The sequence below is a fragment of the Eptatretus burgeri genome, chromosome 5 (assembly GCF_056783735.1).
Source record: "Eptatretus burgeri isolate ZD-2024b chromosome 5, Ebu_testis_v1, whole genome shotgun sequence".
Lineage (NCBI taxonomy): Eukaryota > Metazoa > Chordata > Myxini > Myxiniformes > Myxinidae > Eptatretus > Eptatretus burgeri.
The window spans coordinates 71,540,475-71,564,432 of NC_140965.1; the positions used below are offsets into that span (position 1 = coordinate 71,540,475).

The 23,958-nt window shown below is 44.2% G+C and overlaps 1 protein-coding gene across 7 annotated transcripts in view; it reads right to left on the reverse strand.

The window, feature by feature from the left end:
* HMCN1 (hemicentin 1) overlaps positions 1 to 23,958 on the reverse strand; it is a 531,017-nt gene that overhangs the window by 269,348 nt on the left and 237,711 nt on the right. For all 7 annotated transcript variants that reach the window (XR_015058458.1, XM_085882362.1, XM_085882361.1 and 4 more), the window contains exons 24-31: positions 18,254 to 18,529; positions 11,189 to 11,284; positions 10,569 to 10,763; positions 9,359 to 9,489; positions 8,831 to 8,978; positions 4,524 to 4,650; positions 3,942 to 4,096; positions 3,538 to 3,810 (exon numbers count right to left, since the gene is read on the reverse strand). Coding sequence is in view for 6 of the 7 variants with exons in the window: in XM_085882362.1 (XP_085738488.1) it covers positions 3,538 to 3,810; positions 3,942 to 4,096; positions 4,524 to 4,650; positions 8,831 to 8,978; positions 9,359 to 9,489; positions 10,569 to 10,763; positions 11,189 to 11,284; positions 18,254 to 18,529 (1,401 nt within the window). In the remaining variant the exon portion in view is untranslated. The remainder of the gene's footprint in view (positions 1 to 3,537; positions 3,811 to 3,941; positions 4,097 to 4,523; positions 4,651 to 8,830; positions 8,979 to 9,358; positions 9,490 to 10,568; positions 10,764 to 11,188; positions 11,285 to 18,253; positions 18,530 to 23,958) is intronic.

The following is a 23,958-nucleotide window of genomic DNA, read 5'->3' on the forward strand; positions in this document are numbered from 1 at the left end:
TTTGTGGTGTGATGCAGAGTTTTAAATTATCCGTGTGTGTGTGTGTGTGTATGCACATGTTGTTGGTTGCCATCTCTATATGCAGGTTTCAGGAGGTGGAAAGAAGTCCTCCCAGTGAAGTATCCAACTCCGTCTGAGTAATGGGTCATGAGTCATGGATTAAGCTGTGAAGTTTCGTTCGGAGGGCTCTTTTTCAGGATCGTCTCTGAGCCCCAGATAGCTTCCAACTGCAGTGTGTTTGTATTAATATTCCCAGGGATGGTTTTTAAGATCACTATAAGATTCTTCTTAATCATTCCCATTGCTCCAATAATGCTTTGCTGCAATGCTTTGTTTTCTACACGACCAGTCAAAAAGTTTAGAACACCCCCATTTTTCCAGTTTTTACTGAAATTTAAGCAGTTCAAGTCCAGTGAATAACCTGAAATGGTACAAAGCTAAGCGGTAAACTGCAAGAGGTTAAAAAAAAGTTTAGGTTACCAAAAACTGAAAAATAATGTATTTTTAAGAGTTGTTTAAAAAAGGCCCTTTTCAGGGAACAAGTAATGGGTAAGAAACTGCAGTTGTTCTGCAGCAATGGAAGTAAATTAAGCCTTGAAAGTTGATGCAAACAATTCCTATAGGTGTCCCAACTCTTGTTGATTAGTTACAAACCCTCTGTCTGTATAAAAGCAGTGTTGGAACAGACTGTTGCTACACCCTCTGAAGCATTATTTGGACAATATTGCACTGCAGGAAGTGGTATATTGCTATCATAATGGTGATAAAAAGAAAATTAACAAAGGAAGACAGACAGACCATTATAACCCTTAAAAAAGTGGAGGTCTTTCCTTTAGAGAAATTGCAAAGAAGCCAAGGTGTCAGTGAGTACAGTTTTCTACACCATCAAAAGGCACTTGGAAACTGGAGGAAACTCTGACAGGAAGAGGTCTGGCAGACCCAAAGCCAAAATACAATCAGAAGACAAGTTTCTGAGAGTCAACGGCTTGCGTGATAGGCTGCTCACAGGCCAGTAGCTTCAAGCACAACTTAACACTGGTCGAAGTAAGGAAGTCTCAGTTTCAACTGTGAAGAGAAGACTTTGAGCTGCAGGTTTGACAGGTTGAGTGGCAGTAAGACAGCCATTGCTAAGATGGCAAAATAAGAAAAAGAGGCTTGCCTGGGCCATGAAGCACCGCCGGTGGACTACTGAAAACTGGAAGGTCTTATGTACCAATGAATCAAAATTTGAAATCTTCGGTTCATCGCGCAGGGTTTTTGTACGCCGTCGAGTAGGCAAAAGGATGGTTCCTCAGTGTGTGACACTAACTGTTAAACATGGAGGAGGAAGCGTGATGATCTGGGGCTCTTTTGCTGGATCCAGAGTCGGTGACATGCACAGAGTGACTGGCACCCTGAACCAAAAGGGCTACCACAGCATTTTGCAACGCCATGTAATAACCTCTGGTCTATGTCTGGTTGGTCAGGGGTTCATCCTACAGCAAGATAACAACCCAAAACATACCTCCAGGCTATGTCAGAACTTCCTTAGAAGAAAAGAACAGGACGGGGTGGGCTTCAAATCATGGAATGGCCAGCAGAGTCTCCAGACTTAAACCCCATCGAGCTGGTTTGGGATGAACTGGACAGAAGGGTGAAAGCAAAGCAACCTACAAGTGCAACACATTTGTGGCAACTCCTGCAACAGTGTTGGGAAGAACTTTCCGAACAATATTTGATTTCCATTGCAGAAAGAATGCCACGAGTATGTTCGGCTGTTATATCTGCAAAAGGTGGATACATTGATCAGCCAAAAGTTTAGATTAAATTTTGTTCAACAAAATGATTCCATGATTTCTATTTTATCTGCAATTGTTTATTTGCTATATGCTTTAATTTCAGAGTACATTGAAACATTAAACTGCTTAAATTTCTGTAAAAAACTGGAAAAATGGGGGTGTTCTAAAACTCTGTATTGGTCGTGTATGTTCACGCTCAATGGGATCATCAGGTCGTATGTGAGCATTACTTTATTGTTCTCAGTTATCGGTTTTGGTTCATGTTTCCATAAGTTTTCTGGGACTGGGATATTTAAGTTTTTGCAGATGTGCCAGTGGATAACTCTACATACTTTGTTGTGCCTTTGTGTGTACAGCTGTTTTGACATGACTTTTTTACATCCCGATAGGTCCGACAATTACATAAACAAACTGTAGAAAATATTAATAATTTGAATTTCGAATTATCCACTGAAACTTGGGAAGATATATTATCTTATAATGAGGTAAATTATGCTTACAACCTTTTTCCAAAAAAATTATCATTGTCTGGATCTTAATATTCTAAAAGTGTGACAAAAGAAAGACGTTAAGGGAGCAAGGAAACCTTGGATTACAATTCGAAAATGTGAAATCAATTCAGAAAAGAAATAAACTTCACAAAGTCAGTTTACATATTCCCACAATATTGTGAATTCTGAGAGATATAAACGATATATAAATAGGCGGACAATAATTAAAACCAGAGATTCCAGAAAAATGTATTTTTCAAATTAACTAGAAAATGCCAGAGGCAATATGTCTACAACTTGGAAAATGGTGTTCAAATGATACACTTGGCAAATCAAAAAAACCCAATTCGAACAAAAAGACACTCACAATGATACTACTGTTCATGATAATCCCAATGACATTGCGAATGGTTTTAATAATTATATTTTTATAAATATTGGATGTGAACAAGCTTCTAAAATACCAAAGAATACAAAAGTAGTGGTTTGTCTTTATTGGCAGAAAAGTAAAACTGGCATATTGGCAAAAGTAGAGGCAGAAACTCACACGGCTGACATAGTGAACTGTTCCTGTAAACCTTTATCTGCTGTTTAGTCTGACCTCATTGATCTGTCACAGAATGGGTCACGACCCTCTGTAGTTACCAAGCCATGTGAGATAGTTGTAAATGAAATGGTTCTGGAGGATTCTAAACTGCTTAAGAAGGGTGATAGTAATGCTGTTGGTGTGAATCAATGAGTCGAATGTGTTCAGCCGAAGGAGAGTGTTACTGAAATTGCTGTAGCATTCAAAGTTGGATCGACTCAGAAAAGCGAGTCTGATGTGAATGATGATGCTGACTCTGCTCAAGCGGATAAGATTGCTGCTGAAGAGGTGGCCATTGCAACTGGTTCTGAAAAGGATTTAAATCAGAATGTTGCTGTTTTACAAGAGGGTGAGCTTGATCCTGCTGATGATCATGACAATGATGATGATGATAATAATGTTGGGGGTGGATACTCTGGTTATTATTTCCCACTCATGCCGGTCACTTCTACATATGCTACTGTTCCTCAAGGCAATATGGATGGTTCTGCAAAGTACATTGGTTCAAGCACACCAACAAGCTCGCTGACAAGAAACTAAGCTTTGCGAGGTGGGCACAACACTGATTGTTTAGTAGTACGTAGAAAAAAGTTGACTTGAGGACAAGCCAAGAATACTGTTCAAATGAAAACAGCTCATGATCCGAGACTCATTTCGCACACAAAAACATCGTGAGACTCACTTCGCACAAGCACCTGGAAGCGCCTCTCGGCCTCGCCTGCCTCGCTGCTCGCCTGGCAAATGTAGAAACCATCGTGGTGCTTGTTGGCTGCTCGGATCTCCAGTGAGTTTCCCAGCTTGTCCACGTTTACTCCTAGAGTTGCATTCTGCCCAAGTTTCTGCCAAACCACACTTGGTAGTGGAACTCCACGTACATTGCATTCCATCAGCACTCGCAAGCCCTCCAAAGGCCTCAATACAGTTGTTCCATTTGCTCCTTGGATGAATGGAGGTTCTGAAGTACCAAGAGGAAAAATGGCACTTTTAGACGTTTGAGGATGGTTCCATAATTAAGACATATTAAAAAGTATCAACAATGACAACGATGTTGAGGAATGCATTGTTGGAAACCACTATCACATGTACCATAGACATTCAGCTTGAAATCTTTGCTTTTGCGTCCAGCCGCGTTTCCCGCAAGGCACTGGTAGTGACCCCGGTCAACAGCACGAGCTGCCAGCAGTCGAAGACGCTGACTGTCATTTGCCACTTCCACCAAAGAGTCAGTTGAGGTTATAGGACTGCAGAGTGACAGCACAATCCACAGTTAAAAGGTACACAGCACAAAATACATATAACAGAATAGGTGACCAGGTGGTGCAGCTGACCCCACTAATATAATCACATTAACATGGAGTTCATTTCCTTCACTTTCCTTACTTTAATGCAGGTGAGACTTAGCCTGCTCACACTTCAATGTCTGTGGACAAATTAAACAATCATTACGAGCTTGCTGCTTCTAAATGATAATAAAATGAAGAATGCAGAGTACGAAAGGTAGGGCAAACATCCAGGTTTACTCCTATCATCATTTCAAAGCTTGATCAACTGGTGTTTACGTCAATAGAATCATTACAAAACCATATTCGCAACTTTGATCAGGAAAGGAAAATACATTTACTTATTGACTAGTCATCCATACATGCAAGCTTATGTATGACCCCATACCTTCCATCCTTGTACCACTGAATGGTAGGAGATGGTATGCCATCAGCAAAACACTCCAGGCTGGTGTCATGGTTAATTAACACATTGAGTTTCACCACATTTTGAGAGTCTCGAATCATTGGAGGAACTGCTTGTGGACAGGAAACAGAAGAGGTAAAATGGTGCACTGGTGCTTACAATCCCACACGCCTTCTTCATAATGAGCTGACCTTAGGCTAGTTTACACAACGTCTTCGAGGCCACTTGGGATACTGGCCTTCAAATTCACTTGGAAAACCCACAGGGCCACATGAAGTTGTGCTCACAACCAATCCCATCAAGCATGGGTGATTCAACAACAACCCGTGCATGACAAATCATATTGGTTGGGAACACAACTTCATGCAACCTGCCCAGTTGGTCCAAAGTGGTCTCCAAGACGTGGTGTAGTAAATGAGCCTGATGAGGCAGTTGCTCAGGCAACGCATTTGAAGATTTAAAATGCAAATAAGATTGATTAGATGTTCAAGTTGTTACAATTTTTCATCAATGGCATTCAAGTGATGTTCTATTTCTGCTCGACTGTGCCCTTCAAATGAGGAACACTGCATCACCATATTGTGAACAAGAGCAGCTGCGAGTGAAATACACAATCTATAATGTTTTCCCTCTTTAATTATTCCGACAAGATGGCCTTGCATGATATGGACTGCCTTTCCTCAATAAGAAAAGCTATTGCAGCAACTTTAACCACAATTCTTCCTTTTACTCACTAATGAAGCACACCTAAAGAGCCTCTCAGCCGTCAGCTAAAGGTGAAGAATAGTAATAAATGGGTCGTATTGTCAAATAAATGATACAAGGACAGATATTTCACTCTTTCATGCTCATTAATTTGAGGCTGGGTATCTACATATATAAACGCCATTGTCTGTCTGTCTGTCTGTTTGTCTGTTTGTCTGTTTGTTTGTCTCTCTTCCTCATGCACGGCCACATATTTTAAGTTACAAACTCCAAACTGGGAGTACAAAGACAACTTTGTGTGTGGAGAAACATAGGCTATGTGGACATGGCTTCACACGAGGGTGGAGGGGGGGGGGTGTAAATTATCTATGTAAATGTGTAGCATATGTAGCACGACCTGGTTCAATGTAGCACCACCTGGTGATGGTGGCAGAGGGTATTACAATTTCCTTATTTACCTGAGCAACGCTGAGGTTAAAGCACTCTGTGCATGGGTAAATTTGTCATTCTCTTCTCACCCCCAGGGCCTGTCAAAGCTTGTCAATGTCAAAGCGGGAAGGGACATCAGGACGAATGGGGGGCAGAGGGGAAGGGATGTGAGGACGGGGACGGTGAGGAGGGGGGGTGAGAGGGGGAGGGGTTAAAGGACTCTATGCACAGGTAAATTTGCGGGTGAGAAAGTCATACTGCCAGTGAGCGAGGCCGTACTGAGCAAGGCTGAACTTGTCGAGGTGTGTGAGCTGGCATTGCAAAAGGTCGCACAGGGACCCGGAATGTACAAGGGCGACCCCTATGCAGGTTGACTCGGCACTCGTGGTCATCGACCCACCGCACATGGCGTGTGTGCTGATGGCTGTGGGGCAGGGGTTAAAAGGAAGTTTGAGCACAGTTAGAAAGGGACAAACCCATGAGACGATGTCGGCTGGACACCTAATTGGTTTTGAAATGTGTTCTTCCTTCCTTAATCTCCATATTTATTTTGTAAATAAACATCTATCTATAATTCCAGCAATCTCTGTGTGTCTGTCTGTCTGTCTGTCTGTCTGTCTGCGACCGCTGTTTCTCGACGACCGCCGGTCCGATCTCATTGAAACTTGCCAGGAATATTGCCGGGGACACGCGGATGTGCCTTTTCGAGGTTTGATATCGATTGGACGAGCGGTTCCCAAGTTACGGCCATTTTACTGCTTTTTCAGTGTTGAAAAGGTGTATATATGGCAGCTGAAGGTGTCGTTCCACCTTCTCACCTTATGATGCCAATTTTTTCCCAAATTATTAATAACCGGACGACCACCGGTCCGATCTGATTGAAACTTGCCAGGAATATTGCCGGGGACCCGCGGATGTGCCTTTTCGAGGTTTGATATCGATCGGACAAGAGGTTCCCAAGTTATGGCTACTTATCTGTCGACCAATGACAGGACACGTTGCTATGACATCACGAATGACGTCACAATTCATGTTTATTTATGTATTTTTTTTTTTTTGCACGATTGATGGTCCGATCTGATTGAAACTTGCCAGGAATATTGCTGGGGACCCGCAGGTGTGCCTTTTCGAGGTTTGATATTAATCAGACAAGCGGTTTCCAAGTTACGGCCATTTATCTGTCGACCAATATCTGCGAGAGAGGGGGGACGGGAGGGGGGGGGGATGAGAGTGGGACGAGAGAGAGGGGCGAGAGAGGAGGGGAGAGAGGAAGGGCGAGACTAGGGGGAGAGAGGGGGGAGAGAGAGGGGGTGGGAGTGGGGACGAGAGAGAGAGCGAGAGAGGGGGACAGGAGAGGGGTGTGAGAGGGGGTGTGAGAGAGGGGGTGGGAGTGGGGGCGAGAGAGAGGGGGGAGGGAGAAGGGCGAGAGAGAGGGGCGAGAGAGGAGGGGGAGATAGGAGGGGGAGAGAGGAGGGGCGAGACTCGGGGTGAGAGAGGGGGAGAGAGAGAGGAGGAATAGAGGAGGGGTGAGACTAGGGGTGAGAGAGGGGAGAGAGGGGGAGAGAGAGGGGGGAAAGAGAGGGGGACGAGAGAGGGGAGGGAGAGAGGGGGGAAAAGAGGGGGTGAGAGAGAGGGGCGTTACAATTAAAGAGAGGGCAGAGAGGAGGGGCGAGAGAGGGGGTGAGAGTGGGGTGAGAGTGGGCGAGAGAGAGGGGTGAGAGAGGAGGGCGGAGAGAGGAGGGGGGAGAGAGGAGAGGGGAGAGGAAGGGCGAGACTAGGGGGGGAGCGAGGGGGGGCGAGAGAGAGGGGCGTCACAATTCTTCTTCATTTTATATGCCGTCACAATTGACGCTGGAGACCTGAATATGTTTCCCAGGTGTTTCCCAAGTTATGGCCATTTATGATACGGTTGGTCCGATCTAATTGAAATAATGCCCCAATCCAGTCATCGTTTACGCACCTACGGGCCCGCCCCTACGGGCCCGTACTAGTACTTGTAAATAGAAGAAGCATTTTCAGCATGATTCACCACCAAATTCAGCTCTATTTGAGCAATCCTTGGTGGATGGTAGAATCATCATTGGAAGATATGAAAAACGTATGATGAATCTCAAGCCTGGTGTTTAGCTTTGTAGTTAAGGTGGCTGGAGAGGAACCTTCGAGTTCTGAGTTCAAGCCCGTGTTACCCATTGAATTAACACCAGGTGGATTGACTCAGCCTGTCATCCTTCCAAGATTGTTAAAATGTGTACCAGCATACTGGGGTAATAACCATTTGGAGGTGCTGGAGTGGTGACCTGTCCAGGACTGTACTCCTTGCCAATGAAACTGCCTCAACAGCCCTATGTGCCTTTACGGCATAAAAGGAATGGTATTATTATTATTATTATTATTATTATTATTAATATGAATCTCACATAGTTTCAGCGAGATGAGGGCATTTAATCTGGCTCAGTCGGACCGTGTGAACAGACTGTCTGAGGTGACAATATCAACGTATGTGTGGATGAATAACGAGGACATGAAGAGATATCAATATAACAATTGACAAAATTTCTTAGATATGATATGACAATAAATAAATGAGCAAATTATTATATAATGGGGTAAATCTTGGCGATTTCAACCAGGGTGAATTATCCCATCCCAAAGGACGGGTTCTTCGCAAGTGGGGTAAATCCAAGGGATTTTAATGTGGGCTTTTTTTGTATACAAAGTCTAGGCTCATGGAGGAACCAGAGCAGAGAATGTGTTCAGGACATAACAGAACAAAAGGAACAGTATAAAGAGAAAAGTTGGGGGGGGGGAGGACGACGTACCATTAGCAGGGTTGGGCAACAAAATAAAGGGAGACTTGGAGAAATAAGGGATGTCGGGAAGAATGAGTGCTTGAGGAGGACACACGGGTGGACAAGATGGACACAGAATCAAACTTTCAGGAAGGAAAAACTGGAAACTTGGAAAGAGGTGGGCTTGGGGAGGGTTGATGGGGGTAGAAAGGATCACTGGATTCCAACATCACGAGGCGAAGAGCGGAGAAAGAACCTTAACAAACAGATTAACCCTTTCTCTCTTATTGCAGAATTGTACAGCAGGTGCATTGATTTTAGAAATTAAATCAATAGATTTTATCCACTGGGTCTTCCTGAACTCACCGAATACAAAGAGACCAAACACTTTGCGACTGTGGCCAGCCACATTTGTGGCATGGCACGAGTATGTGCCGGTGTGCTCCTGCTGTGCGGAAAGCAAGCTCAGGGTCTTTCTTCCACGCTTCATCTGCATTGTATCATCAGGAACTATCTGTCACAAGTTCACACAGAACATTGATGATGCCAATACCAAATCGATTAATAGTTACAGGTTCAATGGCAGTTCAAAACGTGGTACATGAACATACTAACTGGTTGTTTGGTGACAAAACCTTAGTTGTTCATAAGTCAATCGGTCTTCCTTCGAACACTCGTATTCTTCGTGGAGCAAATTATCAAATCAACTATTCTACCACCATAACAATGTGAAACATTCAACCACTTTATAATCATGATAACCTTATTTGTTTGGTGAATACTATTCTATTATTACTGATGTTGGCGTCATGACCATTTATCCTGACAGTACAATTGCTATTGTTGTTGTTACGATGACATTTCTAGTTAAGGTATCACAGACACAGGCCTCACTGCAGTGCCATTGTGGAACCAGACAATGAATGGCACCGGGTGTCCAGACACTTCACATTCCAGCTCCACATGGTGTCCCTCAACTACAGTGATGTTCTGCACTGTATCACCATCCTCAATCTTAGCGGGCCCTGCGTACACACAACACAGACAATTCTGATCAACCCATTCTGAGCAAACACTGTTTTTCATTTCCATTTGAAAACTAAACTGAAGCACGTTCCTCATTGAAGAGAAGAGATAAAAGTTGGGCACTTACAGTGTTCTATCTGAAGGAACTCTATTACATGGACATAAACTTGGTGGGATACCCACCCTTCCTGGTATTTTGTCAGTGACAGTAACAGGAGTGCTGTAATAAACATGGCTGTAAGACATTTCTCCTTTTAAGAAAGGCTGCTCATAGTCTGCAAGATTGTCCACATCATAAAAGCTGGACAACTTGTTTATTGGCATGTTCCGATCCCAGGTATTCATACTCACATCTATGTTCCTCTAAATGTGAACCTCGATGATTAGACAATATGAATATCGATGATCAAAGTAAGGTTATACTTCCCTTGTGCATTATATTACCCATTGGATAATAATGTTTATTTATCAGCACCAGTGAGCGGAGCTTGTGTAAAAACTAAGGCTGCTGCTAATCCCAGGCTGTTTGCTTATGTGATATAAACATGTTATTAGCAAACATTCACAGGGATATTTTCCGATTTAAATTCATCTGGACTTGTTGTGCACCTGTGTTGTTGAACTTTTATTGGTAAACGTGAAATCATTTGTATGCAGTATCCTAAAAAGTCTCACCAAGTGAAAGGAACTTCACAGAGAACCCCTCAAACCACCCCCTTCCCCCTCTCCCAACAATCCCAACACTGTGAACAACTTTTGTCCCTCAGTCACAAACCAATGTTTTTCTTTGTATCCATGTCCATGTATCTCTGCAGCAGTTTAAAGGTACATCAGAGCTGTGCAGTACAAGCCGATTTTGTCTCACTGATGACAACTGAAGGTAGAAACACGTGTCCAAGCTTGATGCTTCACATACAGGCTTACACACTTCCTCTCTGGGGTTAAGTCTTTGGTAATTTATTCAGTGGCCACCATGTATCTGCATTCGGAAGTTGTGGTTTAAAGACAAACAAAACCAAAATGGTGTGATCGATACGCAGCGTATCCGATGATGAAACTCACAGCCCAACTTGCTCACCGTGAACCTTGAGGATAAACTTGTGGTTTGCGGTTCCTGCTTCGTTACTTGCCACACAAGAGTATTCTGCAGCGTCGTAGAGAGAAAGAGATGGAATTATAAGTTGCAGTTCATCTGCTGTGATTTTCAGTCCTGGTTCGATTCCTGACAGCTCCTTCCAATTGCGGAACCAGCGTATCGCTGGTTTCGGGGTCCCTGGTGAAGATGAGAATATGGAATGAAAGGAGTTACACTGCAGGTTCTCTTTATTTTTCAGCCTGAACATGTTGCACTTGACAGGAGGTTAGAATATGTTGAGGTTTAAATATTTGGAATGTTACAAGTTTGGCTGAATTCACCCTCCTGACTTCACATTCGTCTACAAATCCCCCAATCCATGTTCTTACACCACCACAAGCACCACATTCTGTGCCTATACCACTGGAAATACAACTTCAGGTTTATACGTCACAAAAAACGCCATTTTGTCAATACATAACCAAAAACAAACCATTTGTTAAAAGAAGAAAACAGAGTCAATATGTTATATACACATATATGTATTTAGGTGATCAATGCATAGACGTGACCCATACATGTGTATAACTGGTATATGATGGATGACAAACTCATGTGTTTACCTGTGAGAGGACAAGGAAATGTGATTTCCTGATTTACAATCCGCTCTTGGAGAGGTTTATCAAAGGGCGGTTTAGCTTCCACCAGTTTGGGGGAATCTGAACCAGCAAGAGAACAAAAGGATTTTGTGAAACCTCAAAGAATGTAAACATCAAAGGAACATAGCTTATTAAAATATACATATACTGTATATATATATATATATATATATATATATATATATATATATATATATATATATATATATATATATATATATATATATATCACAAGACAAGGCTATTCATATACAGTAATAAATTTACTGCAAAGTCACCTGGAACCATGTTGAGTATATTAGTTTAAATTATCACAAATAGATAATATGCTCTCTTGTCAGACCTCTCATCACCCAAAGTTGAAGAGGTGAATTGAAATAAAACGAGCACGACATCATTTTCAATCGATCAGGTTTACCGAGTACGAGGAGAGTACTACGTAACCATAGAGTACAAGAAGAGGATGAGGGCCAGGTATGAAGAACTCAGCGAAGAAGCCGATGGATTGTAGGAGTAAAAGAAGAATAGAGACGTTGAGGGGAATTGCTGAAGTTTTGTGTGGAAGGACATCAGGAAAGGGTGCATAATCAAGGGATAGAAAGTAGGTATGGTGGACAGAGGAAGTAGAAAAGTAGTTGATTAAAAGCAGGAGGTTTGGAAGAGGATAGACAAGATCAAGGATGGGGGAGGCAGCCAGATGCATGAATGCTGCACATGTTTGGGAAAAAGATGAAAGCAGCAAAAAGAGCTGTGGATAAGGTGAGGAATGATATGGAAGAGGACGTGTATAACAAGTTGGAAAAGGATGGTGGGAAGAAGACGATCTATAAATTTGGTCAGGACAGGGATGAGGATGGTAAGGAGATGAAGGGGAGGGGTGGGGTTATTAAGGAGGGCGGCAGGAGGCTAGTGAAAGGGAGGGGGGCAGTATTGAAGATGTGGAAAGGATATTTCAAAGAGCAGTTGAACCGAGGAAGAAGCAACAGTGAGCTGGAACTTCTGTGTTATGTAGAGGGACAAGTGGAGTTAGTGGAGATCACAGAGGAGAAGGTGTGGACAGCAGCAAAGAGGATGAATAAGGGAAGAGCGCCAGGTATTAATGAAGTGTGTACAGAGATGCTAATTGCAGTGGGAGAAGTAGGAGTCAGTTGGACCAAGAGGCTCTTGAATGAGAGAGAGGGTTCGTTTCTGGAATATTGGAGGGTAGGGCGAATTGTACCAATATGGAAGAGCAAAGGCGATGTTCAACATTCAGGGAAGTACAGGGGCATTTGCTCCTCAGTCATGTCATGAAGGTACTGGAGAGGATTCTGGACAGAAGTATATAAGGAAGAGTGTGGAGATGGAGATCGGAGAAGAGCAGCAAGGATTTACAAAGGGTAGGGGGACGATGGATGGGATGTTCACCCAGAGACAGCTGGTGGAGAAGAGGTTGGAAGTGCAAGGTGAAATGGCATTGGGATTTGTGAACTGGAGTAGGCTTTTGACAATGTACCAAGAGAGATGGTGATGGTGACTGATATGGATGGGAGTGCCATAAGCAAAGGTTATGCTGGTGGAAGTTATGTACGGAAGAGTTTTGATTGGTCCAAGGATAATGGAGGAATTCAGTGTGAACATCGGTTTGAAGCAGGGAAGCTTTCTCAGCTCACTCATGTTTATCATGGGAAGGAAGGTAAACATGAGGGGTATTCTGGGGAGGATGTGATTTGGGGAGGATCTGGCTGTCGTGGTAAAGAGTGGGCGGGAGATGCAAGAGGTACTGTGGGAGTGGAAGAAGGCATTCGGGAAACATGGACTGAAGATGAGTATGGAGAAGACTGAGCTGATGTGGGTCAGGTAGCGGAGAAAATAAATGAATATCATGTTAGAGGAGAAGGAGATCAGACAAGGAAATAGGATTGAGTATCTGGGGGGAACAGCGACCGGGGATTATAAGTCGGAGGCAGAATTGTGGAGGAGGATTGAGGTGGGTGCAAATGTGTGGATGATGGTGGACAGATTGATGGCAGACAGAAAAATATCTGGACATGTACACTGGGGTGACGGTTGGATGTGCACATTGGGATGACAGTTGAACGTTCATGTCAAGACTATAGCAGGATGCGTACATCGGAGCAATCCATCCATCCATTCATTGGGACCATACTTTGTACGGAGTGTCGGTGCTGCCGAAGCAGTCTTCTGGGCTATTGGGCACAATCCTGGATGGGCCACCACTCCAACACAGGATACTCAAATGGCTCAATCATCCCAGCAAGCTAGTACTCATTTTGCCAACCTCGGAAGGATGGCAGGCTGAGTCAACCCCACCTGGTATTAATTCAATGGAAGCGGGATTTCAACTCAGGACCCGAGGATCCCAAGCCCACCACCATCGATCCATTCCATAGATTGGGACCATACTCTGTGCAGAGCATTGGTGCTGCCTACGCAGTCTCCTTGGCTATTGGGCACAATCCTGAACAGGTCGCCATTCAGACACGGATATCAGCAAGCGGACACTCATTTTGCTGACTCCGGAAGGATGACAGGCAGAGTAAACCCCACCTGGTATTAATTCAACAGCTAAGGGGGATTTGAACTCAGGATCCTAGGATCCCAAGCCCACCACCCTAACCATTAAGCCAACACTAGGCATATCAGAGCAATGGCTGGACGTGCACTTTGAGGCGGCAGTTTGACACACACATCAGAGCGACAGCAGGAAACACACACCAGAACCATGGCTGGATACGCATGTCTAAACAATGGTTGTTACTGTCAACACATGCCTGTTGAAGAACAATGACTGGACGTGCACATCAAAGCAATTGCTGGATGCATGCGGTGTATGTACGCTTACACACATATCACATGCAGGACAAAGACATTAAAAAAACCTCAGTGTACATTTACATGAATTATAAAGACAATAGCAGATTAGATTCACACACGTAAAGCGCATACCTCTACCAGACTGAACAGTTTACGTTTTGTATCCTGCCAATAGGCCGGATCTGCATCGAGACCTGAACCGAATTTAAACGGCTTGTTCTTGTTACCTCCCCAAATCATCCACCAAGTTTTGTCATAATCCGTCCACAACTTTTTGAAATATCATGCAAAATATCGCTTTTGGCCCCATCTCTCAATGGTGAAGAATCACTTCAAAATTTTAGTGTCCGAATCCACATCCGGATCCGGATCGTCACCAAAATCAATAAATTCATCCTTGTCACAAACTCAACCTGTCCACCAAATTTCATCTGAATCCATCCATAACATTTTTAGATATCCTGCTCACAGACAGACAGACAGACAGACAGACAGACAGACAGACAGACAGACAGGCAGACAGGCAGGCAGACAGGCAGGCAGACAGACCGACAGGCAGGCAGACAACAAGACAAACAGACAGGGGTGAAAAAATAACCTCCATCCACCTTGGGTGGCAGAGGTTTCAAAAAAATGGCCAAAATTTCAACATACTATATGGGATCAATCCTGAAGCCGCTGTCACACCTTGACGATTTAGCCAGCGTATGCCGATTTCTGAAAAAAATTGTCAAAAACGCTGGCACACGTCGAATACGTTATGGGTACGTTTTGTATACGTTAAGAGCACGCTGAAAAACACTGCCATACGTCATAGTGTGCTGGCTTTAAACGTTGTACTTTTGGGTTGTCCTCAAATTTTGCATGCTTGAAATTTTATGATGCATGTCGGCGTATGACTCACACGTTCCGCTATGCTGGCCATAAGTTGTAGGCACGTTATGTGATCGTTGACACACGTTACTTGTAAGTTAATGATAAGTCGAAACACGTCGAGGTAATGTTTAGCGTACCCGAAACTTATTTCTAACCTATGAGTAACGTTTTGTAAGCACGCTACACGAACGTTGTTCACACTTCGCAACACGTTACTTGAAAGTTCCTCATACGTCGAAACACGTCAAAGTAATGTTTAGGGTACCCGTGACTTATTTATAACCTATGAGTAAGGTGCTTGGGAGTTATTTGTAAAGCATGTCCTACGCACAAATACGTATGTAGATGTATTTGACGTCTTCAGAACGACCACAGAACTTACTGAACGCGTTTCTAACTTACAGATACCGTATAATGGCGCATTGGCAGTGATTTGGGGAATTGGTATATAAAAATGGGGTTCACAGGAGGAACCCGTCAGTGCTCCAGACTCCATGGTGAGCAGATGTCCATGTCATTCGAGAGATGGAGGATCCGGCAAGGCTGAGATGAGAATACCTACTAGCTGTCCTCCAACATCAACATGACCTCATCGAGTTGACACTGCACCAGTTGCATGCCAATAGAGCTGGGAGAAGAAGACGTGAACGGAGGAGAAGGAACTGGGTCAGACCATGGATCGGGAGGCGACGCCATTACGGCATATATGACCAGCTCGTGGTGGAACTTTGGAACGAGGACCATGCATCCTTCATCAACTTCTTGCGAATGCCCCTAGCGATGTTCGACGTGCTGCGAGTTAGAGTGGGTCCAAGGATAACCAAGCAGTACACCTTCTACAGGGATCCGCTTGAGCCTGGCATGAGGCTGGCACTGAGCCTGCTGCTGTTGGTGCCGTGACTGCAGTGCTGTGGAAGCGATTTAACTCGTTCAATGAAAACGATTTCAATTGCCGAGCACCAGCGTCCAAAAACAATCGGCGAGTGACAGCCATTTATTAAAAGTGAAGTTGCAGCCTATGAATAGAAAACCTCACGCAATCGTCGACGATACGCTGCCACACTATGCATACGTTAGAATATCGTTGAGCATAGGTTGTGGACGCCAAAAACACGTTAATCAATCGTTGGTATAACTTATCTATAAGTTATCGAAGTGTTCAGTGTTCATTACTAGTACATTATGCATTTGTCCAAGTCGTTTTGAATACTTTAAAAACTGAAACAAAAAAAATAGTTCATCGTGGGAATGAGAAAAAAAAAATGAGCCGAAAAGAACATCGAACAATGGTGCAAAGTAGTCTCCTATTCATGGACGCAACGAAGATTCATCATCACCCACACCCTCCCCATCACGCTCACCTACTACTACTGACATGGACCTACTACTACTACTGACACGCTCACCTAACACCACTACTACTGACTGATACTCCTGACATTGACATCTACTCAAAATGGAGTCTGGAACACTGACGGGTTCCTCTTGTGAAGCCCATTTGTATATACCAATTCCCCTAAACGCTGCCAAATCGCCATTATACGGTAGATGCAAGTTAGAAACACATTCAGTAAGTTTTGTGGTCGTCCGGAAGACGTCAATCAAATTTGTCTACATCCGACAATGTGCGTTTGAGATACGTTTCACATAGGTTCAAAGAACGCTACTCATAGGTTCAAAGCATGTTACTCATAGGCTAAAAATTAAGTTTCGTGTATGCTAAGCATTACCTTGACGTGTTTCGACTTATGAGTAACTTACAAGTAACATGTGTCCGACGTGTGTCAACGACCGTGGAGCGTGCAGAGAACTTATGCCAGCGTATGCGGAACTTGTGAGCCATACGTCAAGTACGTCGTAAAATTTTCAGCATGCTTGAAATTTCACGACGTACTAGAGGTACCACGGAATATGACAGCGTACTTCATTGTTTTTCATCGTGCTCCTAACGTATACACAACTTACCCATACCGTATTCGACGTGTGCCAGCGTTTTAGACACATTTTTCATAGGTCGGCATACGCGAGCTAAATCGTCAAGGTGTGACTGCGATGTTGACACTTACAATTTTCAGGCGGTTATGATTTAAATCGGCGTGCGGCAGGTTTTTAACAGAGAACGCCACAAGTTCGTCGGCGATACGTGCAGCGCGCTATGACTAAGTTAAACTATCGTTGGGCATAGGTTGTGAACGCCAACAACAGGCTAAGCATTCGTTGGTATAAGTTATCTATAAGACAACGAAACATTCTGTGCCCGTTACTAATATGTTATGCATACGACCAACACGTTATGAATATGACCAAAACTTAAAAAAAAACCTCAAAACTTCAGCGTACGCCAACGTTTTACATACATTTTTATACGTTGCCATTGCTGGCTAAAACGTCAAGGTGTGACAGCGCCTTGAGGTCACAGAATCATGAGCAGATGGGAACAATATAAAAGACCAATATGTTGAGGGTAAGTTCCTCACATGAAAGATTTGTAGGTGTATTGTTGAATTTTTCGGTTTTTTTAATTTTGGGCATATTTGTGGTTTCTGGTGGTGAATATGTTGAGGTTCATAATGCATACCTGCCAACCTTTTTGGAATGAAAATCGGTAGATTTTTGCGCGACGCAGGCGCATGCCCCCCCGGAAATTTTTTGAAAAAATGGTGCACTCTCCTGCATTTTAGACCACTTTATAGCCTCAATAAAATCAACTATTTACCACACCAAAAATCTGGCCTAATTGTCAAATTTATTATGTGCAACAAGTAACAGCTTCCAAAATAATTACTTTCCTTTCCGCGATGCCTTTATCCACGAATGTTCTTTTGTCCACTCGTCCTTGAAAACATTGTCGTACTGCAAAGGTGGCTTTTTCTTTTCAGGCGTATCCATTGCGATTGTTGTGAAAGCATCCGCGCGAAAAATGGCTTTGTTGTTGTCCACTCGACCGTGTGACGCTAGCGACACCAGGCGGTTACACGCGTCTGCTATCACTAAACTAAGGGCGGATAATCAGATTTAACGATAGCAGACGCGTGTAACGGTGTAGACACGCGCATAGACGACGGAAAAACGTAAACTGCAAGGTACTGTGCAGTATCGTATTCTGTAACCCGGATAAAAAAAATTTTTCCCTGAATTTTAAAAACCGGTAGATTAAGCATGTAAAATCGGTAGCCGGGAGATAGCCTCGAAAATCGGTATTCTACTGGCTAAATCGGTAGGGTTGGCAGGTATGCATAATGGCCCATTTTGATTGTCATTGTTTGACCAATCGGATACATTTTCGACCTTTAATATGAATGGACAGCTTATGAAAGGCTATGACTCTCAACTCACCTAAAACCTGAAGCCAGGTCACCGCCTCTGTGCTGCCTGCTGCATTGCGAGCCACACAAGTGTAGTTTCCACCATGAGAGGCATCAGCCACTGGCACAGAGAGAATGCTTCTGCTCCTGCTGTTGTTGGTGGTGTCACTAGAGGATGACATAGGTGATCCACCCCTGAACCAAGTTAAAACAGGGACTGGTTCACCTTTAGCCACACACTGCAGCAAGGCAACGTCGCCGAGCTTCACGTTGAGCCGCCTTGGCCATGGCTCAATCACAGGTGGTTCTGCAACAGATAAATAAATGACAATCATTAATCAGTAGGAGCTTGAGAAAGCTGATAATGTGATACTGGTATGTGAAAAGTGAAGGCAGTGCATTTTAAATATATATGTACAAACGATTGCTCAAGCATCACAAAACAAGACAAAATTAAGTCTCCGTCTCAGATCTTTGGTCAGAGTCCAAGTCTCACATCCAGAGAGCAAGATTGGAAACACCAAGGACCTGAAGACTCGGACTACCGTCCTCCCGCACAGGTACCGACAGCGTCACACCACATGGTCCAATGAATCCATGACGTCACACCCCATGATCTAGTGAATCCATGACTCGCCAGGCCCGACCCAGACATCTGTTGACCTCTGGCTCACAGCCAGTAGAGATAGGAATATCACTGCCAAGGTAAGTGAATCTCTGCACGACCTCAACATCCTCACCACAAACAAGTACAAACAGGATAGCAGCATCCAATATGTCATTGAAAGCCTGGATCTTAATTTTGACCCAGGAAACCCATAATCCCAGCAGCTCAGACTCCTCATTCAGTCCCTCGAGGGCCCCCAAAAGAATATCTAGAGTCTCCACAAAGATGACTGCATCATCTGTGAAATCGAGGTCAGAGATCTTGACATTCCCAAACGATGCACCGCAGCTTGATCTTCTAATAACCTCCCCAGAATCCAGTCCATACAAGTGATGAAAAGTGTAGGGGCCAGTACACACCCCTGACGAACTCCAGTAACAACTGGAAATAAGTCAGAGATGGTACCACCACATCTCACAACACTCTCAGTACCAGAGTAAAGTTCAGACATTAGATCGATCAGTTTTGGAGGCACCCCACGAAAACCAAAAATCCTCCAGAGGGCATCCCGATTCCTTGAATCGAACACTTTAGAGAGATTAACTTAGTCTGCAAGCAGCCCCTGCCAAAACTCTTGTCTGCATTCAGTGAAGACCAGAAGAGCAAGGATATGGCCAATCATTGACCTCTTTGGTGTAAAGCCTGACTGTTCTGGACACTGGTGCTCAAGCAGATAGTGGGACCATTTATGGAACCGTTCAAGTGGATATGAGCTTATTCACTGAACCAGATCAGGTTGATCCAATTTGGGTACCGCTCCATCCTGTCACTAAGCCAATTGCACGCATCAAGTCTCCTTCTCACGTCATATTGACTCAGTTTATGCTTAATAGAGATGATGTGGGGGAAAAGCTTCCGTACTTTCGTGAGGATACGCCAGACTGATGTTAGTTTGATGCCGAGCTCCCGGGAGCGCCGGCGATGGGATTTCTTGGCACTGTCCACTGCAGAATCCCACACGGTGTCGATGGTGGCTTAAACTCTTGGTGACTGATGCTGGCCTGCCACTGTTGCCCTTGCTCTGATTGTGCAATGTTCCTTTGTGCTCAAAATGTTTCACAATACATTGAATGGCACAATTTGTGGGTCCATCACGTGTTCTGAGGTCATATTCCCAGCAGAACCTTGGGCGGGTGTCTAAATATGATTTAGTCTCATACCACAGAGCCACCACTTTTGTCTTCTGCTTCAATGTCAATGGCAAAGTTGAGCTATGGAGCTAAAAATCCCAGGTAACAAACATCACGATAACACTACCAAATGCTGAAAAGGAAAACGGTAGAGGTGAAAAAAACAAAGAAATAGCAAGAAGTCAAAGTTGTATCAATCTTTTTGAAACATCCTGTAAAAGGGGTGAGAAATATGACAATGTAGACATACCAAACCTCCTGGCGCACCAAACCGCCCGGCGTAACCAAACCGCCCGGCATAACCAAACTGCCCAGAATAACCAATCCGCCCGGCGTAACCAATCCGCCCGGCGGACCCAAACCGCCCCGCGGAACCAAACCGCCCAGCGTAACCAAACCGCCCAGCGTAACCAAACCGCCCAGCGTAACCAAACCGCCCAGCGTAACCAAACCGCCCAGCGTAACCAAACCGCCCAGCGTAACCAAACCGCCCAGCGTAACCAAACCGCCCAGCGTAACCAAACCGCCCAGCGTAACCAAACCGCCCCGCGTAACCAAACCGCCCCGCGTAACCAAACCGCCCCGCGTAACCAAACCGCCCCGCGTAACCAAACCGCCCCGCGTAACCAAACCGCCCCGCGTAACCAAACCGCCCCGCGTAACCAAACCGCCCCGCGGACCCAAACCGCCCCGCGGAACCAAACCACCCCGCGGAACCAAACCGCCCAGCGTAACCAAACCGCCCAGCGTAACCAAACCGCCCAGCGTAACCAAACCGCCCAGCGTAACCAAACCGCCCAGCGTAACCAAACCGCCCAGCGTAACCAAACCGCCCAGCGTAACCAAACCGCCCAGCGTAACCAAACCGCCCAGCGTAACCAAACCGCCCAGCGTAACCAAACCGCCCGGCGTAACCAAACCGCCCGGCGTAACCAAACCGCCCAGCGTAACCAAACCGCCCAGCGTAACCAAACCGCCCAGCGTAACCAAACCGCCCAGCGTAACCAAACCGCCCAGCGTAACCAAACCGCCCAGCGTAACCAAACCGCCCAGCGTAACCAAACCGCCCCACGTAACCAAACCGCCCCGCGTAACCAAACCGCCCGGCGTAACCAAACCGCCCCGCGTAACCAAACCACCCAGCGTAACCAAACCGCCCAGCATAACCAAACCGCCCAGCGTAACCAAACCGCCCCGCGTAACCAAACCGCCCCACGTAACCAAACCGCCCCGCGTAACCAAGCCGTCCGGCGTAACCAAACCACACCCATAAACAAACCGCAAAATTAAAGCAGGATAATCATGTTTCCCTGAATAATTTTTTTTGTTTGTTTTTCTTCCATGTTACTCCGAAACGTATTTTGGACTTTACATTGTGCTGTTTAACATTCTGCATGCCCGACTCTCCAATACAGATATTAGGTAGATCTACTGCAATTAACTCATGTCACGAAGTCGTCTTTGTGTGTACGTGTTAGGTTAGCTAACACTAGAGCCAATAGTGTACGAAGGCTGGCCAGCTAGGCAATATCGTGTATGTGTGTGCATGTACTGTGCACGCGACTCTTGCGTTCGGCTAACACAGCACAGGTGTGGTTCTCATTGGTAGTGTTTTGCTCTGAGTTACATCGTGTCAGTCAACCAATGAGAACCATCCTACATTTTGAAGGTCAAAATGCCTGTAATGGAACAGCATTTGTCATTTGCTGCCGTGTACTTTGAATAGAATCTGCATCAATTGTAATGAGATCATGAATATGATTTTCCAAACAGCATCGAGGAAAACCACCTGAAGGCCAACAGAAACCTCGTCACAACATGAAAATCTACCACTTCGATGAGATACATTATTTTGCGAAAGTGGTATTTTTCACTGTTATTGGGCAATAAAATTGGTCGGCTGTTGAAGTTTACAAAAAGTGGTAGACTACCGCTAAAAGTGGTAGAGTTGGGAACTATGCAGAAGTACCCTTCATAACCAAATTGCTCAACATAAGCTGTGTCAAGAAACTGCTGCGGTGGCAAAGATGCCCTTAAAGTGGATGGTACAATGTCGATAATGAAGTCTTGTTGAGAGGTTTGTACAGATTGTCCATAACAAGGTTGTAACTGAAATGTAAATGTGCATTCCTAACATATGGAGTCGTTGATTAGGTGTGTGTGTGTGTGTGTGTGTGTGTGTGTGTGTGTGTGTGTGTGTGTGTGTGTGTGTGTGTGTGTGTGTGCACACATATTGGTGAGGTTTTGCCATGCTTGAAGTGGTTGGGAAAGTGTTGGTCAGAATTATCCAAGCCATATTGCAGAAGATAGCTGAGAAGGCTCCCGGAATCACAGTGCAGATTCCGTCGAGGGTGTGAATGCTCCGACATGATTTCTTTTCTGTGTGCCAACTCGTTGAAAAAGGCAATGAAACATAAAAAATAGACGGCCAGCCAACCCGTAGTAAAAGGCTCCAAAAATATATATCTGAAGGCATTTTTTGTTACAAGCAAACAACCATGCAGAATGAATTCGACATGGGACGAGCTTTAAGGCCTAGGATGTTGGCCTTTGAAATTTTGTCATTTTAGGCAAATTTAGGCCCATTTTTGGCCTAAAAAATTTTTGCTCTGAAATTGATCTCGAGCACTTAAGGATTCAGGAAAAACAATACAAACATGTATATATAATGTGGATTGTAATAAGATGATAATCACTCAAATATGAAAAATTATATTTAAATATATTGTGATTTTTTTGTGATAATCAGCATTTTTCTCAAATTAGTAAATATGCAACCTTTACAGAAATGAAATTCAACATGAGAAATTACTGACAATTATTACGTCCACCACCGAAGGTGAAGGAGGTTATGTTTTCACCACTTTCACCCGTCTGATTGTTTGTGTACAGGATATCTCAAAAAGTTGTGGACGGATCTGGATGAAATTTTGTGGACAGGTTGGGCGTGTGACAAGGCCGAACCGATCAGATTTTTGTGAACATCCGGTTTCGGATCCGACTACTAGAATTTTAAAAGTGATTCTTCACCATTGAGAGATAGGACCAAAAACGATATAGTACTGTATAGCATGATGTTTCAAAAATGTATTGGGCCCGATATGTTCTCGTGGATCAAGCATTACGTGACGGAGGTACGTGCTCTACCAAGTGCCCTTCTCTCTACCCAGTCACTCTGGAGTTCACCAGTTTAAATAGGGCCACGTCTGTTTTTGTTTAGGTCCTCCATTGATAACAAACATATACTTTCTCTCTGGAGGAAGGCAAGGGGATAATGTCAATTATTATTTTCCAATACGCATAATATAAATTTTATCACACATGATTAGATTGTTCAAATTTCTGTTCTCAGTTCATATGATGAAGAAGTAAGTCGTCGAATCAATGTTTTTGCCCTCAAAAAACCAATCGAGATACATGGCCAGCTGTTATATTATGCCCAAAGTAATGTGTGCTTTGATGATGTCAAATCTAATTCTACGCTTAATGCCACATCATGATCGCTCATCATCTGCTGTGCCAGCTGAGTTACGACAGTCTTTAGCATTGCACACACAAACTGGGGTACACCTCTGTCGATTTAATTTATACTGCATTTACAAGTAGCAGTCCTGCACTTGGTTTTGCAAACACAAGAGACAGGTTCAATGCAGGCATCTGGAATCAAGGGAAGTCTGGACCACACAATCTGTGACTTTCTGTTTCCTTCCAGCCACCTATTGCTGGTGGTGATTCAACTGTTTCGATTGTAAAATTTGCCTGCAGCCAGACCTTCGCTTGAAAATTGCAGTGAGCCAAGTGTAGTTGTAATCTGTAAGCCAAGTCTGTAACTCCTTCTGTCCCCTTTGAAATAGATCATGTCGTTCTTGATCCACTCCTCCAAGAGGTTCTGGTGCACCATATAACCAACACATAAATTATTCTACCTGCTCAACAGGT